At 46.0% G+C, this 18686-nt stretch overlaps 1 protein-coding gene across 1 annotated transcript; it reads left to right on the plus strand.

The window, feature by feature from the left end:
• The first annotated feature begins 428 nt into the window (after window positions 1-428).
• Window positions 429-17951, plus strand: LOC134140797 (inner centromere protein A-like). The gene is made up of 16 exons (XM_062576373.1): window positions 429-565; window positions 894-1007; window positions 3709-4442; window positions 5557-5608; window positions 9512-9647; window positions 9724-9858; window positions 10407-10418; window positions 11051-11160; window positions 11567-11678; window positions 13107-13217; window positions 13565-13695; window positions 13901-13979; window positions 14941-15048; window positions 15296-15406; window positions 17036-17183; window positions 17746-17951. The coding sequence occupies exons 1-16, from the start codon at window positions 429-431 to the stop codon at window positions 17949-17951; spliced, it is 2436 nt and encodes an 811-aa protein (XP_062432357.1).
• The last annotated feature ends 735 nt before the right edge of the window (window positions 17952-18686 follow it).

The raw sequence follows: 18686 nt of genomic DNA on the forward strand, positions 1-18686 counted from the left end.
GACGGGAAGGCAACTAAGCTCGTGGCTTTAAAGGGAGGGGTGATGGGCAGGAGAGCTGGCCAATTAGAGCCCCCTGGGGAGGGGCGCTCTGATTGGTGCCGGCCGTGGTGGCCGCAGGGTGGGGAGGGCGGCGGGGGTGCGCGAGGGCGCCGCGGCGGGGCGGGCGGCGGCCCGGGGGGCTGCGACCCCTCGGGGAGGGGCGGGCAGTTGTGCCGCGGGGGCCCACCCCGTTGCAGGGGGCCCCAACGGGGAGCTCGTGGGGGTGAGGCCGTGGGGCTCAGGCCTCGGGGCCGGGCTCCTGGGAGTGCATCAGCGCTGCCCTCGCACCCGGCCCTGGGGAGGGGTGTGGAGCGGGCTCTTGCTGGCTGCTCCTGCGTGGCCCCAGGCTGCCAGCACCCACCTCCACCCTGCTGTGCTGCAGGCAGGCCATGGCAGAGGCTGACGGTCCCATGCGGCTGCTGGAGGTGTGCGGACAGAGGCTCTCCAGGTTCCTCCATGATGCCAAGCACAAGCACTTGGCCTGGCTGCGGGAGGCTGAGGAGCAGGGCATGAGGCTGCTGGATAGGTAGGCCCTGTGGGCTGCCCTCTGAGGAGGCCTCTCTTCTTCCCCCAGGAAGCCCTCTGGTGTCAGCACTTTCAGCCCCCATGAGCTTAATCCATGTGCAAGGGTGGCCTGGTCCTTGTGTGAGGCCCAGCAGGTGCTGGCTTTCAAATGGTTTAGCATAGCTGTGTGTCGTGCACCTCGTTTGGGGCTTGGTGGCTGTTGCACCTCCTTCACTCATTTCTCACCCAGCTGGCCTCATTGAATGAACATTACTTTGCACGTGGCATGGTTGGCAGATAGGGGAGCAGGGGAAGGCTATTTTGTCTTTGTGCGTTTGTGTGCCCAACAGCAACTTTGGGGCTGAACCTGAATTAGTGCCCAAAACACCATCACAGAGGAGGCGTCCCAAGAAAAGGCAGTCCTCTTCTCTCAAAGATGAAAATAAGGAGCCAACCAGGAGGAGGTACGTGGGTCAGTTCATGCTCTGGCTCTGCTGCATGGCTGTTACCTTCAGCAAACAGGAAATGAAAAGTAAATTTTTTAATTTGAGAATGAAACAAAATTGAGTTGTAAATCTCCATACCCCCTCCCAAAAGCCAATTTATTTTCACAAGTTAATAAATATATCTAGATGTCATTCTGTGTTTTCTCTAAATGTTTGGAAGACAGTTTACTTGGTTTCCTTCACTTCTGTTTTTGAATTGTTCATTAGAAACAATGAATAGCAAATATTTGTTTCTGTTTTCTTATTTCTTTGAGGTTTGTTTGTTTACTTGCCTTTTTTTCCAATACACCTTCTGGCCTGGGGTTGCTCTGGTCTTCACACTCTGCATCTTGTATTGTTGCCTGAGAACCTGAGAATGGGACTTGTTACTAATTAGGCACAAAAAATGCCATGTCCACTCCACCATATCAATCACTAGAAAGCAAGCTAAAGCTTAGTATGTAGAAGACCTACTTATTTTGGGAGGTGAGGAAAGCTCTCCCTCCCAAAGCCAGTTGTCTGCAAATGGATGCAAAGGCAAAATGATGTTGGGCAGAATTTATTTACTGGTATAACCAGGGAGGACTTTGATGCCAAATAACTTGCCTGATGTCACTGCTTTGTGGTAGCTAGCTGTGTGTCTGCTCATGTCATGGTCAGTGGCAAGCTAGTTAAGGTAACTTTCTCTTCAGAGAAACATGTACTGTGATCTGAGAGTAGACACGTGGACAGTAGCTGTAATGTGACCAAAACCTACTGATTTGACAGGCACTAGTGAACTATTTGTGTGTAAAGCGCTTAGATTTTGAAAACCATGGTGAAAAACCCGCAGGAGTTGGGCAGGAAGGGTTGGAACTGAAAGATTGTCAGAAACAAGACATGGAGAATGGAGAGAAGAGCAAGAATAGTAAGGAAGCGTGGGAAGTTCATGTATGTGTGTGGTTAAGGAGGGCAGGAGAGGAAAATGTTGCAAATGCAAGTGGGGAGAGCTCTTAAAACGTTCTGTTAGTTTACCAAGTCAAATGTAGCAGCTGGATTGTTCCCTGAAAGAAGACAAATCTTCCATGTGTTTGTCCTCTTAAAACTAGTTTTCCAAAAAATCTCCCTCTGATGGGACAAAATGCCCAAAAGGATGATAATCACTCGCTAACAGGAAGTTCATACTAAAGTTCAGTGCTTTGCTGTATCCTGAGGGGTCAGATCACTCTTGTTTCCCTTGCTCTGTTCTGCTCAGTATGTTTGGGTTTTTTTGGGGTTTTTTTTTTTTCCAGTTCATCTCTTAATGCATTTTTAATTTCAGATTTCCCAGTTAAGTCACTCTTTTTTTTTCTAGAGGTCAGAATGAGAAATTTAAGAGACCAAGACTGAACTGAGGGTAGAGAGTATCAGCTTGAATACTGGTTGCAGGACAAACCACTGCTCATTGGTGATCTTCTACCAGTGACTGTGAATCCTTATTAGCTTAGCTAGGCTTTGACGCAGTGGGTTTTCATAGCCGTGTTTTCTACCTGGTGTGCGCTTTTGTGTTGACTATCCATCATGTTTTGTTTTTCTGATCTCCACCCTTTATGTAGGCATCACGAAGTTTGTTTGGCATTGGAGGCTTACTTTCTCTTGATTGTGCTGAAATTATTCTTGGGGGGGGGGGGGGAGGAGAGGAGGAGGTTTGTCCAGCTGATCAATCCTTTCTTGACAAGTCACATAATGCAAGAGAGCAGGATTTCAGTGCCAGAGTTCCCCAAGCCCCTTTGTAGTTGATCAGGATTAACTGAAGCAATACAGCTAGAGACAGTTACTGAGCCTGGTATTTTTTTTCCTCATAAATTAAGGTAATTTAAGAAACTTATTAGAGAGTCCTAACCATACATGTACATTTTCTTGCTGTCATCTTCTGGAATGGGCTGTCAGATACTACATGTATTGCAGCATCACTGTTTTCCAAGCTGTTTGCAAGCTCTGCGGGAGAGCTGTGAATATTCTCAGCATCCAGGCCCCTGCCTGCTCCATGCTTATCTGTATTTTACCTTGGTCAATCTGTTAGAGAGCAGAATAGCCTGCTGTTTCTAGGTGGGATCTTGTTCCTAGGGGAGATTTCCACATAAAATTGATCGGGGGAGACTGAGATATGTAAATGTTTCTGGGAATCTTCAGTCCGAAATCCTTTCCTTTGTGGATGTGATGTGTGTACTTTGCTTGGGGCGAACAGGGTGGATTCAGTTGTGGCAGTCTGAATTTACTGTCCCCTAATGTCTGCCCTACCTGGGACTGGGGATCACTGCACAGAGCAGTGAATGTCCTGGTATCTCAACAACTGCAGTTCATGTGCATGTGATACCACTTTTATTTGTGAGTAAATCTAGTGTGCCAGGCTGATAGCAGACATGGTTACAGTAAGACTAAATGTCCTATGGTACAGAGTGGTAACATCAAGTAAAAATATCTTGCAAGGTATGGGGAGCAGTAATTTCTAAATTGCTCCAGCTAAACCTGCCAGAGCACATTTGGGAGCTCTCAAGACTGAGCTCCTGCATTTAACTCGTGATAAAAGAGGAGTTGTGAGGGAGAGTGATGGAGGGAGGAAGCCAGTAGGTTCACTTTTAGGTTTGTCTGCTTTTTACTCTAAAATCATTTGGGAATGGGAGACTTCTGCATCACTTTAACTTTATTGTTTTTGTCTAAGGTTATCCAGAAGGAGAAGCAGTATCAAGCTAGTGTCTTCCAAACCAGGTTCCCAAAAACGTCACAGCAAAGAGCAAACCCAGAATTCCAGCAGTCTGGGGGAAGAGGTGTCTGCACCCAACCCTGCGGTAAGGTCTCAAGCCAATTTTAAAGCAGAGCTTCCAGCACTGCCAGCAGCACTGACTGGGAAATGGCCAGCTGAAGAGCAAGTTCCAGTTGCAAAAACGGATTGTAATGACTGCCCTCAGGTCGAGTTAGGGAAGGGAGATGGGGCTGATACTGAACATGGGGCCTGTAAGACTGTTGCAGGGGAACAGTCCAAAGGGGCTGGAATTACTGAGCTGCCTCGTGTGTTATCTGTCAGTGTGGTCCCTAGTGGCCAGACAGCAAGGGAGGGGGAAGAGACCCCCAAAAGAAGAGGAAGTACCTCCACTCCCAAGGCTGCTAGAAATGGAGATTCTGCCGCAGACCAAGGAGATCGATCTCCTCAAGGCCTAGAAAAAGTACTTTTCCAGGACTCCAACACCAAAATGACCACAATGAGAGCCAAAACGCGCCATTGCTCTGGACGTCGAAGCTTTGTGGGTGGCCCCCATAAAAGCCACAGGGCCTCCTTGGCAGAAAAATATTCCCTGGCCAGCAAAAGAGAAAGCATGATCCGGAGATCCATCAGCAGGGCCATTTCAAAGAAGGCAGCAGCTCGAGAATCATCCTCTGCCTCCAGCAGAGCGAGCTGTAAGTTCCTTTCAGCTGCTGAGTATTTTCATTTGGCTAAATCAGCTTTTCAGGCTTTTTGAGGAATAGGCAGCTGTGAAGCTGCTCATCTGTATTAACACTGGCTCCTGGTCTCCTCAGCAAAAGGCCTTGTGGCTTCCACCTGGTTCAGGTGCAATCTTCAGATCAGGTCTCAGGCTGTGCTTGCTTGCTTTGCTATAGTGAGTAAGGGGCACACCTAGTCGGGGGTGGAGACTGGAGGCTGGCTCATATAGTTCACAGATGACCAAGAAAGTGAGAAGGAAAATGCAGTTTGGCTTGTTCTAGTGATGTGTGAAGTTTGGCCATGTAATGGGTTGACCAGAACAAGCTATTGTATTACCTTGTGAGGGGCTTTAATCTGAGTGCCTTCTGACAACTCCTTTAATTAAAAAAAAAAAAAGCTGTAGAGACTGAGTATCTCCACCTGGTGAAATTTGGCTGAAGTTGGCAAAGGAGCTTAAATGTTTTTTTTGCATGAAGATGGAAGAGTAGTGGGACTGAGAACCAAATAGCACAGTCATCTGAGGAAATGAGATTCAGAAATCCATATCCCCTGCCCTCAGCACCCTCTGGGAGGTTTTGCTGTTTGTACATTCTGAAATCATTGCTTCTGAAGACAGACTGGCTTCTAATAAAGCACTAATGCCTTTGGTATTTAGTTTTGTCAGCTTTGAGTCACACTGCTTGTAGGCATTTGTTATAACAGTTTCAGCTAAGTGGTGTTATGGAGTGTGTGTGGGGGGGGAGTGAAATCAGCTAAAATCCACCAAACCTCTGCATAAAACTGTGTGGAGAGGCAGAAGCTGAAGTCAGTTGACTTAGAAATGATGTCTGCGTGACACAGGCATGAGCATGCTTGTGTAGCTGGAGCAGTCTGCAGACAGAGGAGGTGCTTTTTCAGTTCTCTGTCTTCCCAAGCTACAGCAATTTGACAGTGACACGTGAGGGAGGGTGACAGGGCTGGTGTGGAAAGCAGGGATGAGCAGACAGTGCGTTCCCTGGAAGCAGAGCCTGCACAGAGACCTGGGCACTGAGCTCTAGCACACACAGAAGAAATCCCCAAGTTAATGTTGCGTGTGCTTTTCTCCCCCAGGTCAAAGCTCCATGGAGGTATTTGTGGAAGATGATGTGACCAGCAGTGTGAGGTGAGGTTACCTTGTAAAGCAGGCAGAAAGAAACCACAGAAAACCCTTCAAGGAAACTATATGGGTCACTCCTATGTTACAGATCTGGGACTAGTTTTATAATTGACTGTTCTGGGTGATGGTGTCACTTGGGGCTGGTTGATATTTCAAAGTTAGTGTTGGTCAGGCACAGACCTTCCTTGTTCAGAGTACAGTGAGGCTGATCACTGCAGAGTCCAGCCGTATGCCAGAAGACCTGGGAAGCTGATAGAAATGACTATGCCTGGTATTGGCTGGCAAAATGTGAATTCTGTTGCGGGACTGCTGGCAGTTCCCGGCCTCTGGATGCGCTGTGGCACTGGAGGTTGGTCAGCCTGTGAACTGACTTGGAAGGTAGACAGGTAAAACCCTCTGTGTGAGGCTCATGGAGCATCCGTTTTGCCTACTATATGGCACCATTGCAGAAGGGGACAAAACTCACTCATGTAATGCTCAGCAATGCACAGTAATGGTCCATCAGAAAAATTTGCTGCACCACTCATGTTTGGCCTGGCTGAAACAGACTTGTGCCTCTCTGGATATACTTAAACTTATCTGTACTGTTTTGGCTCCCGTGTGCTAGCTCCATTGTACTTTCATTACCTGTAACTCACTCTTCTGATTGTTGTCCTCATAGAGATGCCCCAAGGACAAAGTAGTGTTTCTTCTGCTTCACAAGGAACTGAAATAATTAAAATGGTACTTCTTTTTACAGACCTGGGCTGGAACTGAGCCCTCAGATTGAAAAGGTAAGTCTGTCTTGGGTTCTTGAGCAGTTCGCTTACTGTCTTTTTGTACATCTTCTTGCCTGCCAGTTCCTGAGCTAACATCTTTTGCTGAGCGGTTGAATGCATTGCCATGGAAGCATAAAATGTGACCAAAGGATTATTCTGTCACATCCTTTCATTTTAAAAGAAGGCACTGCTCAGTTGGACAACACTTGCCCCTCTCTCACTTGTAAAGCTAGTTCAACCAGTTGGCTCCCTGGCTTCTGGAAGGCATAGACCTTTTGTACCTTGATAGGGCTTCTTAAAGATGGACTGTTTGAGGAAGCTTGGCCAGGTTCTTAGGTTTTAGTGTGCTTTTTGCATATCAGCTGGGCATGGTAATTGGTTGTGTGTGTATTCTTAGCTTGACTGGTTTGAGCTACAAAAATCAGGAGAACGGTTCAAGTTAATGTGCTTTGCTGGGCCAGTGAGGCTATGTACACAACAAGCTAGTGTAAGTCAGTAGTGCTTCCAAGACAAAGAAGCACATCCCTTCCTTTGAGCTGGCAGAAACATCTTTGACCAGCTTAGGTGAAAATTAACCCAGCAGAGAGGCTGGCTCTGATCAGCTCTCTGGTGTGGTTCAAAAGTGTCGGGGGCAATGGGAATGGACAGGTAGCAGTAGCTGACATCCACTTAGCAAGTAGGGTGGACTGTGTGCACATGCAGGCAGCCTGGTAATACAGTGGGATGCTGTGCTGCAGTGACCTTGTTCTTTGTGCTGGTGTGAATGTTCCTTAGGGCTATCTAAAGTTCCTAGTGGTATCATAAGCTGAGACACTAAAGGGACTTATCTTGCTTTTAAGACTCAGGTATTTGTAGTTAGAAAATCACTGTCTCCAAGGTGTGTAGAAGCTGCCCATTACCCTTGAGGTGCTTTGACTTCAGAGTCCAGGTCAAGCAAAGTGAAGTATTCTGCTCTGTGTGAGAAGTGCTGAGCAAATGTCGTCTTTCCTGCAGAGGCTGGTGCATTATGAACAGACCTCTGTCACTGAAATGAGTCAGACAACTGACAGATATACAGCACAGCTCTGAAAGAGGAGCAGGCCTTGGTCTAGCAGCAGGATTACAGTCAGATGTGACTGACTTTTTCAGGGTAGCAAGGTCCATGGTAGCCTTGTTGCTTTGGAGAAACCATGCTAAAAGAATACCTGTTTCCTTCTCCTTCAGACTCCTGAAAACTTCCTTGCTTCATGTAAAAGTGTGCAAGCTGCCAGTCCTCCTGCACAGCACTTGTCTCCCCCTGAGCATCAAACAGGTAATTGAATTGGGGGCAGATCTAGGACTTGTGTGGAAACAAAACTACCTCTGACCAATCTAGGCTATTTTTTTCAGAGAAACTTGATTTCCAGAGAGCATGAAACCTATGCTATGAGCAAGGACCTCATGTAAATATTTCCAAGCCTTGAGATAAATGCTTTTTAGTCAGACATCAATTTGCATAATGAATGAGTGGGGATCTTTTTAAAGATGATTACTGGTAAACCTGAAGTCGTCTGGGTAGCTGAATGTTGTGTTATAGCACCTTGACATCCCTCTCCTCCTTGAGTTCACATCATGTAAGGGATTACAGGTCCTTTTTATTTGATGTCCCTCAAAGCAGAGAGATAGAGGTCTTCAAGCTTTTTGTTTTTTTCCCTGTGGAAATTGCATAATCCCTTAAAAAGCTGTAGCTGGAGTAGAGAAAAGAGTAGCTAGAGTCCTTTTGGTGAGACAAGTTGTGCCTATTCAGAAGGATGCATGCAAGGTATGTACACAGCACTGGCATACAAGGTAGTCGTCTGGGTTTCTTATTTCCCAGTACAGTTTCATTCAGTGAGGCTCTCAGTACATGAGAGCTGGAGATAAGTCAGACCCTTGCAGCGAGATGCCTTGCATATGGTGCTAACTACTTTTTTTTTCCTTCCCCCCTCGCCTCCCACCCCCAGAAAGCTGTGTAAATATGAATAGCGAACCCCAAAAGGAGAACCAAGAGCAACACCGCAGTGCTGAGTTCCCGGAGAAGCCCTTACATGTCTGGTATGAGGCATTTGCAGGGAGAAGGAATGAGTGGGAGTGGCCTGGAAGGACTTAGACCTGGCTTTCTAAGTAACTTGGTTGAAAGATTTGTGGGCTTTTTCCTCTCCATCCATGTAGTTTTGAAATCTACCTGCTCAAATCCTAATAGTATTTGGGGACTCCATTATGGTTTCTTGAGCACTGTTCAGGACTAGGACTTGGGTCTGGCTTGGAGAGTAGACACGTTGTTTTGTGCAGATAATGCACAAAACAAAGTTGACTAAGATAGCACTGTTAACTCTCATCTAAGCTGTGAGTTTGCTGGGTGGTACTTAAGGGGGTGGTCTGGGAGTAGTTCTAGAAGGCAGCACCAGTAGGTGACAAATCTGTTTATGTGGTGCAAGTATCTGGAATACCTGACTTCCTCACTGCATATGTTATGCATATTTTATGTGAGATTTCAGCTACTTTTAGCTTTATCCTCTGTTTCTTCTCTTTGGTTTTGCCAGGGTGAATTTGCTGCAGGTGGTGGGCAGGAAGGGGAGTAGCAGTAACTTCTGTTCTCATGTGGATGCTCAGTATCATGTAATGGGTCAAGCTGGGCAGCCTTCCTCCAAATTGCAGCCAAATTGAGCCCAGGCCGTACAGTGAAGCAGTGTCCCCTGTTTTTTTTTTTTTCCCTGGAGCTGGGGGATGCAAGTGAAGTTGGTTCTGACATGGATCTGAAGCATCTGTAAAGCAAATGAAACACTGTCATTGATGTGTGTTAGGCTGTCTAGCCTAGGTGGGTTATGTCCATCTTGTTGTCAATACCAGCTGTAACAAAGACCTCTTGCTGACAACTGGAGTGGAGAATGAGAGAGCAGGAGTGATGTAGTGTATTACTGCTCTGAAGCTTGGGTTTTCCTTGGCTGAGTTGTCGCGTGCCTTTCCTCTCCTCAGTTCTGAGTGGACGATTTGTCACAGACTTGGCTGATGAGTTTGCAGTAGGCCCCGGTCCTCTGAAGGTAGCAACCAGGCAGAGTGAGCTGTGGAAGGAAATGATTTTTGGCAAGACTAGGGAAAGTATTTGCTTAGGCTGGTGATGGCCACCTAACATGCCTCTTCCTAATGCCATCAGGACGAGAAGCTGTAAGCAAGCAATGGGTGTTACGTGGGACAGGCAACAGCCAGGGGGTCGTGCCCTTTCCCCTTTGGAGGACAAGCACGTGAATTCTGCAAACCAGACTGTATCTTCTGCCTCTCCAGCTAGCAAGGTGAGTGGGTGCCGTAGTCCTCTTTTGCCACCCTTTTCCTGGCAGGTACTGACTTTCCTCTGTCTTTTCCCCTTAGGTGGTTCGCCCATTGAAAAACTTCCTGCAGGCTGTGCAGAGAAACCAGCTACTCACAAGCCCAGGATCCACAGGACGTGGGGGTGTCATAAGGAATTTCATCAAACGCAACACTCCCACTCGACCTGATCTTAAGGTGCATCAGAGTCCTACCTTCCGTTGCAGGGCAGGAGTGGGGGCAGGCATCAAGTTTTGGGGAGTGGAAAGAGAAACTGATTACTTGGATGTATAAATATGTTATTTCTGTCTGCTACTGTGGATTGGTGCAGCTCCTAATAACAAACTGGCTTCACAAGTCCTACTTCAGCCTCCCCAGGGAGGGAGGTTAGTTGATCTACAAACACTTACCTGTTTTTTAGCACGAATCCTCAAATCTTTCTCAGATGCAGAGAAATCTCAACTGGTCTGTCTGTGGTCAGCAGAAACATTGTGTTGTGGTACTGTTGAACCCTGAGGAAAATGCAAAGCTCATCTTTGCACAGTGGGAATCTGCTCTTTTGTGCAGTGTAATTGTCTGCTGCTGCAGGGCTGGGATACAGGCAGTGTGGTATCTGGGGGTTCCTATCCACGTGCTGGTGAGGAACTACTGCTGCAAATGAGGTTGGTGCACTATGAAGGAGGGACTAGTACTGCAGTACTGTTTCCAAGGCCTTAATCATCTTTTTTTTCTCTCACTCTCTACAGGGAGACTTTGTTGTAAGTAAAGATACCCTTAACCTTGGGGCTGGAAAATTGTAATGGCTCCACTTCTTGTGTTACAGGCACTGGTAGCTCTTTCCCCTTGCACTGGCATCCCTGGAGCCCTCCTGTTCTCTCCACAAGAATGTAAACTGGCCAGGTGGTGAGGTGGCACGATCTCTTTGCGGGTGTTTTGCTGGGACTGGGAACTGCTAACAAACCTTTCGATCTTTAAGCACAGGACTCTGTGCTGGGCACCTTCTCCCATTCTCCCCACTGCTGGTATATGTAGCACTGTCCCATGCAGGAAATGTTTGCTACAGGTCATGTATTGCAGTGCTGTGCTAGCTATTTTCTTGCCTGAACAGATTCTCTACAGTAGGTGATGCTGAAGGGCTGAGTTGTTTCCCTCCCAAACTAGATGATTCTTCTGCTCTAGGCGGACGATGTAGCGGAATAAGCATTGTTGCCAGACCTGCATTGTCTCTTCCCTGATACTCACTTCCCATTCTAATGAGTGGGTGATCACAGCTTTGACAGTGACTTCTTTGTTTAGCAGGCTGCCTAACCTCTAGCTGCCTGTGCACATGCAGCCTGAGGGTAGAAACAGGCCCCAGCAATTGATATAGTCTGAATTCATCTCCCTCCAGGAGAGGGAGCGGCAAAGACTGGAAAGCCTCAGGAAGAAGCAGGAGGCTGAGGAGCAGAGGAAAAAGAAAGTGGAGGAGGAAAAGAGACGACGGCAAGCAGAAATGAAACAGTGAGTTGGGTCTCTTACCTCTTGCTCCCTCCCTTGTTTAGCACAAAATTGTGTTGGAGGCCTTTCCTGCTAGGCAGACAGCACAATTATACTGTCTTCTCTGCCTCCCACTTGGAAGGACCATTCTGCAGGTGATGTTCCCTGGGCACTGCTGCTCATGGCTAGCTGCAGAAAGAACTCCATCAGTGCAAAGCATCTGCTGATGTCTGAAATTAGTTCAGATGTGAGCTTAGGTCAATCAAAGCAAGTCAAGCAAAATAATAGTTTCCATGTGGAACTGGAAAGCTACCATGCTAGAGAATGAGCCATGAGCCCCAGTTACCATGGCAAGTCCTTGTACCCCGCATCATCCTCTCTGACAGAGCAGACAAAGCTAAGAGGCCTCTCTTGTGCATATATTGCCCAGGAAGAGGGAAGAGCGTCTAAAGAAGGCACTGCAGGCTCGGGAGCGGGTGGAACAAATGGAAGAAGAGAAGAAAAAGCGGATGGAACAGAGGATTTTACAGAATGATGAAAAGGTAAGAAGTCTGACCAAGCTTCAGACCAGTTGGGACAATGATGTCTCCTCCTTGTGAGCTGTGAAACTGAAAGGGTGCGAACTGGCCACTAGTTTGTCGTAAGCATAATAAGTGCAAGCGCAGGGTTGCTGCTGATGGTGACTAATCAGGTGGTGGGTAAGTGTGCATCTAAAACAGACTCTTGAAATCTTCTGCTCAGTAAGCTGTATGTTCTCAAGCCTCTGCACTGGCTCTAAATATTCTTGTTCTGATATGCAATGTTTATGGTGCTCTGCATTCAAGGAATGTGGCAGCATTCCTCGTCTGTGTACTGTGAACAGGCATTGCAGGTGAGGCAGCATTATTTGGCCACAACATGCTTAGAGCGAGTGAGTCATTTGCACAAAGCAATAGCCATGCAGCAATGCCATCACGCTTGTAGAGGGTTGCAGAAGCATGGCAGGAAACAACAGCTACCAGGCAACTAAGGGATGCTCCTGACTGTTAGGCGTGTTGGTGGCGCTGTGTATGTTTGTATTGTTGCCTTTTAAAGCCTTGCCCTGTTTTGAGGGCAAGTAGGTATAGAGTATGTTGGGATCAGCCATTGCTGACTGCGTTTGGACAATGTCTGCTGCTGCTTTTGTATACCAGTGCAGGTTCTCCAGGACTGAGGGAGGCTGTGACTGACCTGGAGTCCTGGTAGCAGCTTGAAACACTGATGTTAGCTCAAGGCAGAGGGAATGAGTTCTAGAGAGAAGTACGATATCTGCTTGTGAACAGTCTCTTCTCCTTCAAAAGAAGGACGAAAATTGATGGGCTCAAGCTTTTGCCCATTTGGGGAATGGACTGAAGTGACCTTTGGAAGGGTCAGCTTTAAGAAAATGAAGAAACTGGTGCTCCTTTTGGCCTTTCCTAAAACCTGAGCGGTCAGAAGCATGCATAACCCTGACTAATCCACTGCTGTGCTGTGCAAGTACTAATGTTTTAACTGGGACAGACAGCTCAGGTAAATGAGCCTTGTCTCTGTGACTTGGACAGCTTTCGTATTCTTCATTCATAGTGCAGCTTAGTTTAGTCAGAGCAGCACTGAAGGCCAAATGGAAACAAGGGTTTTGCTAGATCCCCCAGTTCTGCAGAGAATCACTTAAAAGGTTGGAGCGTGTATTTTGAGGCTGTGTAATTGTCTCTGTGCTCTTTTCTCCAGTCACTCTAGGTGATGGGCTCCTCTTCATGTGACCTGTAGTAAGTGGTTGACTTGTTGCGTTAGGCTGGTGCTAAATCCACCAATGGCTGTATACCTTTTGGTGGGTGTTGGGCTCTCAGTCTGATTAAGACCCAATTAAGACCACAAGCCTCAAACTTCGTAAGATCTTCCAGTTCCCCCTTGTGGAAAAGGCTGTAACATGTGCCTGTGGGGGGCTGTGGAGCAGAGCTGTTTGGCTTTCTCAGGTACGCCCCTCTCAAGTGCGAGAAGAGAAAGTGGTAGAGGAAAGGAGTAAGAAAAAACTGTCAAAGAAGGCTGGAGAAGCTGATGCACGGAAACAGAAAGCACTGAGGATGGTAAGAGCAACACCAGGCCTTTCCTGCATGCAGGAAAGGGAAGTAGTAGCAGGGAATCCGTGCACTGTTCTGCTTTGTGGGAGGAAGATGCACTGCTGTCAGGAGTTGCAGGGATTTGGGGGAATGAGAGCATCAGTGATGCAAGATCTCTGTCTAGCAAGTCGGGTGAGCGGGTCTTGTACGGAGGTAGCTATGGGGGCAGAAGGGGAAGGCTACCCAACTGGTGGGCAGCCATGAAAGGTAAAGATGGGATTTAACAAGTACAGGCAGTCTCAAATCACTTGCCTCATCTCTTCCTGTCTTTCCCTGTTTGAGTTGGAAGGTTACAAGGATTTTCTTTCTTTCAGGAGGAAGATGAATTTGAGCAGCAGGAACTACTGCAGAAAAGGAGAGAGGATGAAGTGAAAGAAAGGGGGAAGAAAGTCTTAGAACTAAAGAATCTTGTAGAGCAGCGCCAGGTGGAACAAGTGAAGGAGAGGTATGGCTTAGCCTGATCCTGCCCTAGAGGAGGGAACTTGGCAAAAGGCATGGCAAAGCAGTAGATATGATTAATGGTGCTGAAACTGGGAGACTGGTGTGAACCTTCAGCTTTACCAAAGGTTTGGGGTGCTGAAGTAAGAAGCTAAGAGTGCAGTGGATGATGAATATTTTTGTCTTGACTAAACTATGGTTTTGTTTCTCAGGGATCACAAACAACAAGGGAAGGAGAAGGCCCCCCCACTACAGCTAGAGCTGGCAGTGTTTACTGGAAAAAACATAAAGGTGGGGAGTTGAAGTGGTCTTGCAGTGACTTCTCTCTTGTAAGCCAGTGAGGACTAGTATACTTGGACAACAATCCTGAAGGAAAAAAAAATCATCCAAGTGCTGTGTTACTGTCTAAAGTTCTTAAATTACCTATTAAATTGATTAGAGGACTGAGTATAATGAATTCAACAACCAGCTAAACATGTTATTGTAAGGAGTTGACTTTTGTGCAAGAATGAGTTAACTATTGCTAAAGTCAGAATTAATTGTTTTTTGTTAACAGGCGAGCTTTCTCAGCCTTGTAGCCTTAGTACTGCAGAAGCAAGATGAATGACAGCCGTACAATGGCACTTTGAGGAACAGTTCCAAGAAACGTTCACCAGTGTTTTAAAAATCTTTTACTAATTTCCTTATCCATTTACTACATTCATTTACTGTATAGGGATCACATGATTTCCCCATAACAAACTGCAGATATCATATGGCTACACACAACCTCGTTTGTACTTACACAAGGTTAGGAAAGAATGTTCTGGCTTAGTCAAAGCTGCTTGTCTCAAAATATCACAGTAGTGTTCTTTCCACTCCTAACAAATTAACAGAACCTTTCTTTTTGCCTTTCTTCATTACTAAAAAGTCCGCTTCCCAGATGCTCTCCCTGCTAAGTTCTTCCTTCTATATTTGTTCTCACTGCTCTTGTTCACTAGACCAATGACTTTCAAATATGTATTTTTTTCTATTTAATTTTAATAAAGGTCTGAATCCCTCATGTGCTGCCAGCAACTGGACTGGCGTGAGAGATGACAAAGCTCTTCCAGATAAGAGAAGCTGAATCTAATTCAAAGTGACTGAAGCTCTGGTTCTTCTGTTAGCTATGCACTGCCTTCCCCTGCTGAGAAGAGTGGAAGAAGAAACTCTTGGGTAAAGTGGTTTGGGTGAAAAAGGAGTTTATAGAGTGAAAAACTTTGCTCTTTAATAGGAAGAAGAGAGCCCAAAAGAACTGCAGCAGCTGCTTGGTCAGGAGAAGAGAGGCAAGCAATCAGAATTGATTGCCATGTCTTCTAATACACGGCTCAAAGTGGTAAAGGTGAGTATGGGTTCTGGAAACTTTAGTGATAGAATCTGAGGGAAGATAAGAGTCCCTTTGTGCAATTCTTCTTCCTATGGAAGATTTTTTTTTATTAAACAAAATTCTCAAGATCTTCCTGTAAAAGAAGAGTGACAGAATTTTGTGCAAGGAGCCCCAGATAATGACTCAGTTCCAGAGGGAGAATCTGGTTATTTTCTGTAAGTGAACATGCATGAAGAATGGCTTGGTTCTTGCATCTTAACAGGAGGAAATCAGTCTGCAGGAGTCTCAACAGCAGACGGGAGAGGAGAAAAAAGGCAAGCAACCAGAATCAGTGACTACTGCTTCTAGCACATGGCTGAGCAAAACAGTAAAGGTGAGCCTGAGTTCCAGCAGAACCCTCAAATAAAATGGATGTGTGGTGCCTAACTGGCCTCTGTGCTTTGGTGTCAGCCTGCAGACTTATTAATAGGCAGTGATGGAGGAAAAGAGCAGGAGATTAAATTGTCTAGTGTAGGGTGTTGGAGTTTTAATGGCAGCCTGTGCAGAGTAGGGACAGGGAAGTCCTTTTTAGGTGTTTGGCTGAGTGCTCAATACAGGGGAACCTGAAGGAAAAGCAAGTGCTTTATCTTCGAAAAGATGTTAGGAAATTGCCACATGATGGCAGCACATCATGAGGTGTCCAGGTTAGCCTATGGCACCGGTAGTAGCACAGTAGCAACACTGACCACAGCCTCCCTGTGAAATCTGTCTCTTTAGCTCCTTGTATCTCCAGAAAGAAGTTTGAATTGGAGTCACTCAGACATGAAAATTAGAAGGGTGAGAGAGAGGCTGCATAAACAACCAAACAGCCCTGAGAAAGAACCAAACTGCCTTTGTCAGACTCCCCTTCCTGGACTCTCTTACCCTGGGGCTGACTGGCACTTACTGCTGGAGTTCTGCATTCTGTGACTTATGTCCAAGCTTTAGTGAAAGAAAACCAGACGTATCATGAAACCTGTGGAAAAACTTGAGCGGGGACCCAAGCATGAAAAAGTGGAGCACCTAGAGATATATCTTGGGCATTTCCTCAAAAAAAATGAGTTCTTTGCTTATGTATAAATGTGGCTATACTTCTGTGTTCCCTTATTCCTGTACTTAGATTGAATGCTAAGAACCGCATAGAATTAGGATTGCCTTCCTGGTCTGTCCTCTATTCAGCACCTCTAAGTACTTCTATACTACAGATGGCTATCAGGAAATCTAGGCATCCTTGTTCCCCACTACAAATCCAGGAGGTCCCTTCTGAGCTTTGTCTTGTACTGTTCTGACCTGCAGTTTCAAAGGAAATGGAGCCATGGCTTTTTCATGACAAGGTAGTGACAGGCTTTTCCTTGCAGCTTGAAAGTTGCATGATAGGCAAGCAGCTGTTTTGATTTTGCTGTTTGCAGTCCCTACCATGGTACAGAGTCTTGCACTGCTGCTTGGCTTTCAGGGGGCTGTGGTTTCAAAGCAGGGATCAGCAAAAGGGCCAAAAAGATTTGAGTACTGCTCGGTTTTACTAGGAATCTCAATCCAAATTATCTGTCAAGTGGGAATATTACATTTATTCCATGCACAAGTGTTGACCTTTCTCGTTCTGTTTTTGAGATAGGGATGAAAAAGAGTGCGAATGTGATGCATCTGCTCTGATAAGTCTGCCGTCAGCTTGTTTTTGGCCACCTTCCCTCTAGAGTAAGGTTCATTGCCCAGCATATAGCTCTGGGAATTTACCTCTGACTCACGATTCCTTTTCCATGTACGGGCATTGCCTAGATACCTTAGCAGTCTCTTTCTATAAAAACTGGGATCTTAATACAGTCTACTTGTCTGCTGTTGTCAAAGCTTTGAGGTGCCCACAAGGGGTCAGACTGCACAGGCGGGGTTGCAGCTCTCCTGTCTAGGACAGCAAGCTGGGGCTTTTGGTTCTAATGAATGTGTTTTGATTTTTTTTTTTTTTTTTTTTTTTTTTTTCCTGTGGTTTCAGAAATCTATCTCCACATCCTGCTTAGGGCCACCAAAGGGATCTAGGTCCCCTAAAGTAAGTGAAAATAATTACGGGATGGATCTGAACAGTGACGACTCCACAGATGATGAGAATGAACCCCGGAAGCCTGTCCCTGCCTGGGCTGATGGTAGGTACAGAGTTTGGTTCTGCTTAGTTTAATTTTTCCCTTAGGCAGCTGGAGCTTTCCAGATTCGCTCGGTACAATTTCAGTTTCCCTAAAGTGCAGCCTTAGAGTGTGCAAGTATTCAGTGGCTTTCAGTGATGAGGGGCTTGGAGCTGTTTTCTTGCATGTGCTGTTGTGTTGAAGTTGAACCAAAGTCCTCTGGGCCCATGTCTGGATCCAAGAGTGTGAAAAGGAAAGTGGAAGCTCACTGCAATGAAGCAGCCCATTCTCCTGAAGGAAACCAAGATAGAGTTGTTGGGTTTAGGATACTTCTAGTGTGAAGAGCGACTTGAAAACAAGCACTGTTGGTAGCCTGAGGATGGATACAAGTTCTGTGTAAAGATGTGCAAAGCTTTGCAATCAGCAGAAAAACTGAATTAATCTCGCTTTCTACACAGATTTTTAACAGTTTTTAGGCATGGAAGGAGAGGAGTAACAGTTCTGGGAGTTTTAAGGGAAAGGATCCTTTAAGCAAAGCACTGAACTTACTTATGGGTCTGCTTCCCTGATGTGATTGTTCTTATAGGATCTCAGCTTAATCAAGCTATTTTACACCAATACTATCACCCAGTGAACATTGACCAGCTCTTTGGGTTAATTGCAAGCCCTAAACTGGAGGATATTTTTGGCAAGAACAAACCTCGATATTTTAAACGCACCAGCTCAGCAGTTTGGCATTCCCCACCTGGGACAAAACCTGCATGTGGCACATCTTGCATCTTCAAAAACTGAGAAGAAGCGAAGAAATATCTTTTCTCTCTGTATGTCATATTGGTTTATTTTCCCTAGCATACAGAATATTTACAATTTTAATCTTTTATTTTTGCATGAAAATAAAAACATTGAATAAAGTCCTATTGCCATGAACACTGCTTCATCAGTGCTTATATTTCTCCTTTCCTCCAGCACTGTGTGGTGGTATTTCTGGACAGCTGTAGCTGGTGTGCTTTGCAGTTGATCGCTGTGGTTTCTGTACGTGACAGTACAGATATTTGAAGACGTAGTATTGCCCCATGACTTATTCTGTCAGCTTGCAGAATCTCAACCTAGAAAGCTGTGAAACTGCACTTGGAAAGATCAAATGTGGGTGCACTGTTTTCATAACCCATTCTATGCAATGTTTATGTACTAATAATGCTTTTATGTGCAAGACCAAGTATTATGGTTTCAACCTAGGATCATTCTGACCTCTTGTTATTCTGAACCAGAAAAAAAAACTTTTCTTCAGCTAGAAAAATCTGCTTAGACAGGTTAAGCTGAATGTTCTGTCACTGTGGGTGGGGGGGGGTGTATGGGGGGGGTTCTTTCCCCTCCCCTGCATCCCCTCCTCCTTTCTAATGGAAAATTTGAACTTAACCTAAGTTCTGGGTGCTGGGTTGTGTGTTCCCCCCCCCCCCCCCCCCCCCCCGAAGCTTTAGGCTGCAGCCTTGCTTGAGCAGGATGCAAATTTATTTAAAAGCTGTGGCT

This window comes from Rhea pennata, chromosome 5, assembly GCF_028389875.1.
Source record: "Rhea pennata isolate bPtePen1 chromosome 5, bPtePen1.pri, whole genome shotgun sequence".
Lineage (NCBI taxonomy): Eukaryota > Metazoa > Chordata > Aves > Rheiformes > Rheidae > Rhea > Rhea pennata.